General features: G+C 56.5%; 1 protein-coding gene across 1 annotated transcript; it reads left to right on the forward strand.

The window, feature by feature from the left end:
- The first annotated feature begins 1,287 nt into the window (after positions 1 to 1,287).
- On the forward strand, positions 1,288 to 3,901 carry LOC115868547 (keratin, type II cytoskeletal 74-like). The gene is given in 5 exon segments (XM_030884746.1): positions 1,288 to 1,734; positions 2,570 to 2,802; positions 3,188 to 3,207; positions 3,210 to 3,247; positions 3,707 to 3,901. Coding segments are annotated over 5 exon segments (933 nt in total).
- The last annotated feature ends 1,345 nt before the right edge of the window (positions 3,902 to 5,246 follow it).

Here is a 5,246-nt window from a genome sequence, read left to right on the forward strand (position 1 = left end):
CTGTACCTCTTTTAGTGTTCTCATTATTTGTTAGTGTTAACTTATGAAATAATAAACCACCTTTTGGGATATCCTTTTTAAAGAACCGCTTGTTAAATTATTTGAATCTCACCTTGCCTACACTTCAGCCCTAGCTCCAGCCAGCCTCCTTTCTCTTTTCCCTCCCCACCAGTGGGGCAGTTTATCACGGCCACTGTCTGGCTGGCCCAAATGGGCCAAGACGCCCTCACTGAATTACAGAGTGGCCACAGTTCTGCCTCAGGGTCCCTAATAGATGGCTGTTTTTGAAATCATTTCTTAACATTCCGCCCAACCAGCGCTTCCTGTTTCCAACCTGTGTGCTTTCAGGAAATCAGCAGAAGAGCCCACTGGAGCCCAGAAGTGAGGCTCAGGGGTTCCGCTCCCTCGGCCACCTTGGCTAAATGTGAAGAGAGAGAGAGAGACTTTCCTGGGGGGAGAGAGAAGAGGTGTGATGGGGGAGAGACCCGAGGACAGAGGCAATCACGTGATCCAGGGGAGCCCATGCCACTGGAGCGAATGCCGGGCCCCTAAAACGTTTCTCATTGTCGACCCCGAAATTTCAAGGTCACCACAACACAGGCCCTACACAATACAGGACACCCTCCACCCCCCACCCTAGACAACAGTCCTGTCAGGTGGTCATTTTCAGACCACCCTGCAGGCCTGTTACAAGGCTTGGCATACGGGATCCCGAGAGTAACCCCGGAGTGACTCTCTGGAGCTTCCTTCGGGTCTTTGGAGACCACCCTCGTGTGTGCTCTGCTCCACATTCCCAGGTGTGAACAGTCCCACTCCTGCGTGACTGGACAGCAGGGAGATGGCCTTTTGGGAGGGAACCTGGGGCTCCCAGCCAGCCCCTCTCCAGACGAAGCGGGGCATTGTCCTGTTTGCTGCTGATAAAGAAGTGAGAAGGAGGTGGCCCCGGAAAACCAGAGGTGAGAGAACTCTTGTAGGGATAACTTGCCTGGTCCCTCCCTAATTAGGGAGTGCAGATGAGTTCCACATTAGACCACTGCTGCTTGCAAGGGCGGCATCTTTTCCAAGAAAGGCTTTGTTGCTGCAAAGGGCTTGGAGACCTCTGCTCCGCAGATTGCCCAGGGGCCCCGGCCCTTCAGCAGAGGGCAGGAGACAGCGTAGAGACGCCCTTTTCCGGTGTTCATGGCTGATCTGGGATAAAAGGAAGCAGCCCTGGGATCCTGTCCATGTGTTTTGTGCCCCGGTGGTTGACTGCCTTTCCCTGGCTCTCTCGACTCCATCTGTCCCACCATGAGCCAACAACGGAACCTCAAATCTGGCGGTGGTGACAAGGGTGAGTTCAGTGGGTGCTTGCCGTGGTGCCCAGGAAGCTGTGGGCAGCACAGCTTCTTATCGGTCTCTGGTAAAGTGGCTTTGGCAGCCGGAGGGAACCGACGTGTGGCTTTCAATGTGGCGGGCGGCGGCAGTGTTGGGACTGGAGGCTACGGTTTAGGGCGTGGCTCTGCACATGGAGGGGGCCGGGCCAATGGCTTTGCTGGCAGCATCTTTGGCAGTGTGGCCCTGGGTCCTGTGTGCCCATCAGTGTGCCCGCCCGGGGGCATCCACTGAGTCACGGTCAACAAGAGCCACCTGGCCCCGCTCAGAGTGGAGCTGGACCCCGAGATCCAGGAAGTTCGGATGCAGGAGGGGGAGCATATGAAGGCTCTGAACAACAGGTGCACATCTTTCATCAACCAGGTGTGTGTCCTCAGAGGAGGACTGGAAGGCATGGGCGGCTTCCCTGTTGCCTGAGAATGGACGAGGGCCACTAGGCATTGCAGGTAGACCTCAGGAAGGACCTGCTGGTCACTGGGGACAGCAGACTCAGACACTGGGTAGGGCAATGGCATACAGAACTGCTATGCTTCCTTTGGGGTATAGGGTAGAAAAGGGTGAGAGGTTTGTTGGGAAAAAGGGGGCCTGCCATGAGACCCAAAGAGCACTTTTTTTTCTTCCCCCTTTGATAGAGGACAGCTGGGTCGATCCACAGCTCTTACAAAGGAACCGAAGGCCTGATGAAATGAGCACCATTCCCAGGAAAGGGCCTTTGGTCCAGGGAGGAAAGTTTAGCAGAGACCTGGAGAAGACATCTCCTGAGCCCTGGGGCAGGTCCCGGAAGGCAGCTGAGGGAGCGTCTGCTGCTGGGGGTTGCTAGGGACTGGCCATCCAGAGGAGCCCGAGTGGTGTCGTGGTTACACGCTGGGCTGCGAGCCGCACGGTCAGCTGTTTGAAAGCCCCAGAGGCCCCCGGGAGAAAGACTGGGCTTTCGGCTCCTGTCAACAGCCACAGTCTCAGAAAACCCACAGGGTGGGTAGAGAGTTGGCTCTGACTTGGTGGCAGGGAGTCTGGGTGCTTCGTCATCTCGGAGGTTATGAAATGAGTGCCTGCAAAGGGTTCCGTCTGCGTGGCAAGCCCCAAGGCGAGAGTCAAGGGCTTTACAGACATCCCGTTGACCCCGGCGCATCCCGATATGACAGCACAGACCATGGTATGATTCAGGATGGTTCCAGGTATCTGCTGGGTTGGCTTCTAGGTGCGGCGCCTGGAGCAGCAGAACCAGGTGCTGGAGACCAAGTGGGAGCTGCAGCAGCAGCTGGACCTGAACAGCTTCAAGGACCACCTGGCGCCCGTCTTTGAGGGCCGAGTGGGCAACCTGTGGACGCAGCTGGAGACGCTGTCCGGGGACAGGGTGCGGCTGGACGCAGAGATGAGGAACATGAGAGACACGGTGGAGGACTATAAGAGGTGGGTGGGTCCCTCCAAAAGGTGGTGGGTCATGCTCCCTGGGGCTCCTGTGCCATTCTTAAAGAAAGCAGAGACCAAGCCCCCGGATCAGACTCCCACTCCCTTCTCTGGTGTCTAGAGAAAGGCCCAGCTATTTGGCCAGCACATCCTACTTGGTTAGCAGGAAGGGCATCCTGTGCTATCGACCCGTGGAAGGGTTCAGGTGGCTGCTGTGAGGCCTCTGGTCATTTTCCCCATAGGTGGAATGCAGTGGAGATAGGACAGGGGCATCTCCCTCCTCCAGCCACCTCTGCCATGCTCACCCATGGAAGACTCCTTGAGACCTCTGCCTCTTCAGTGGGGGAAGGAGCCTACTCGGCGCTGGCTGAGCCAGACGGAGGCCTCTCTACCTCCCCCCTTCCTGCAGATACCAGCTGGAGATGAACAGGTACCCGCTGCTGAGAATGAGTTTGTGGCCCTAAAGAAGGTAAGGGGAGAAAGGTCTAAGGACTCGAGTCTCTTACACCCTCCATCTGGGGTGGGGGGCCGGCTGGCCCCCAAATCAGGGTGAAGCCATAAATGCTGGGCTCCAGCAAGGGAGAGGAAAAAGCACCAACACTCAGGCAGGAGACAGGACAGAGACAAAGAGAAGTCTGCCCTGGGAATCAGGAAAGTGGTCCTGCTGGGTCTTCCCAGGCGACATGAGGATACGCCACCGTTCTGCCTGGCTTAGGGGCTTTGCGCCTCAAGGCGTCTTCCCAAAGGCTCGGGGAGACTGAGAAAACCGAGAAATTGATGCTGAGCAATCTTATTCGATGAGCTGCTGTCCTTTGTGGGCAAAGAAGAGAATGAGGCAATGGCTTTGTGGGCAGGGGCAGGGGCAGGGGCAGGGCGCCGGGCCAGGCAAGGCTTGTCCATGCTGGTGATCGGGAATGGCTGTCCGCAGGATGCAGACGCAGCCTATGTGGTCAAGGTGGAGCTTCAGCCCCAAGCGGACGCTCTGAACAAGGACATCAAATTCCTCAAGTGTGGAGAGGACATGCCCAGCCCCACCCAGTCCCATCCCCAGCCCTGCCCTTCCCTCTCTTTTGACTGGGATCCCTGGCAGCAGGAAGACCCTAATGGGAGGGAAGGAGGGTAAATGGAATGAAACTGTTAAGGAGGGAAGATTCCAAGCTTTACAATGGAGGGGCCTCAGACTGAGAGAGGTCAGCCTCCAGAGGTCATGTTCATAGGAGACAATCCCATCTGCACCACAAAGGAGGCCTTGCAACAAGCTCATTGCTGGGGCCAGAAATGACCCATCCCAGAAGGTTCTACTCAACCACAGATGGATGGGTGGGTGCCAGGGGGCCACCCAACTATCAAGGGAGGAGAGGCTCCCCTACCCCTCTGGCCCAGAGGGCATCGGGAGCTGGGCTCTGAGTGACCACAGTACTGGTAACGAGTGGAGCCAGGGGCCTCAGGCAAACCATGCAGCTCCAACAGACTGTGTGGTGCAGTGAAAAGAAGCCACTCCCGGGGTCAGACGCAGTGTTAAGCCCTGGCCTTGCCTCATGCTAGCTGCAGGGCCCCAGTGAATCATTGCCCGTCTGAGTCTCAGCATTCTCATCTGTAAAATGGGAATTACAATCTCCATCTCCCGGGACTACGGCAATGACAAAGCGGGGTGATTATACAGATCAAAGCAGGCGCCCAGTCAGGCCTCGTGCGCGGGAGCTGACAGGAGACACATCCCTGGGTCTTATCCTCCCAACCCTAGTCTTTCAGGAGGTCTGGTGAGACCCCGTCCACGGTGAGCATCTGTGAGTATCCTGGGGTTGGGGGACAGGGTGAGAAATCTGGGGAACCCGAGTCCAAAGCACCCCAGGGTCCCCTCACGATCTCACCCCACCCAGAAATTTGCCTAGCTCTCTGTGAAGGCTCCTTTGGCTTCAAAGGAAAACTATTTTCTTTCAGTCTACCTATATAGAAACCAGAAGGAGCCCTGGTGGTGTGGTGGTGACGCTATTCACTGGGCCGTTGACTGCAAGGTCAGCAGTTCAAAACCACCAATCGCTGCATGGGACAAAGATGAGGCTTCCTGCTCCTGTAAAGAGTTACTGTCTCAGAAACCCACAGAGGCTGTTCTACCCTGTGCTGGGTAGATATGAGTTGATATGAGTCAGAATCGACCCAGTGGCAGTGAGAGAGAGAAATCAGAGGGAGCCCTCGGGGCATCATGGTGACGCATTGGGCAGCAAGGCCAGCAGTTTGAAACCACCAGCCACTCTGAGAGAGCAAGAGGAGGCTTTCTACTCCCGTGAGCAGTGAGAGCCTCGGAAACCCACAGAGGCAGTTCTGTCCTGTGCTGTGGGTTCGTTCCCAAACCCTCAATGGCAGTGAGCTGGTTTCGGTTTATAGGACCTGTGTCTGCTTTCTTCCTGCCTCTGCTGGGACATTGCTGTCTAGAGAGAGGGTAGAGAATGCGAACCTTGCGGCCAACC

Source organism: Echinops telfairi, unplaced genomic scaffold, assembly GCF_000313985.2.
Source record: "Echinops telfairi isolate 266 unplaced genomic scaffold, ASM31398v2 ScPeMD7_12;HRSCAF=54, whole genome shotgun sequence".
NCBI lineage: Eukaryota > Metazoa > Chordata > Mammalia > Afrosoricida > Tenrecidae > Echinops > Echinops telfairi.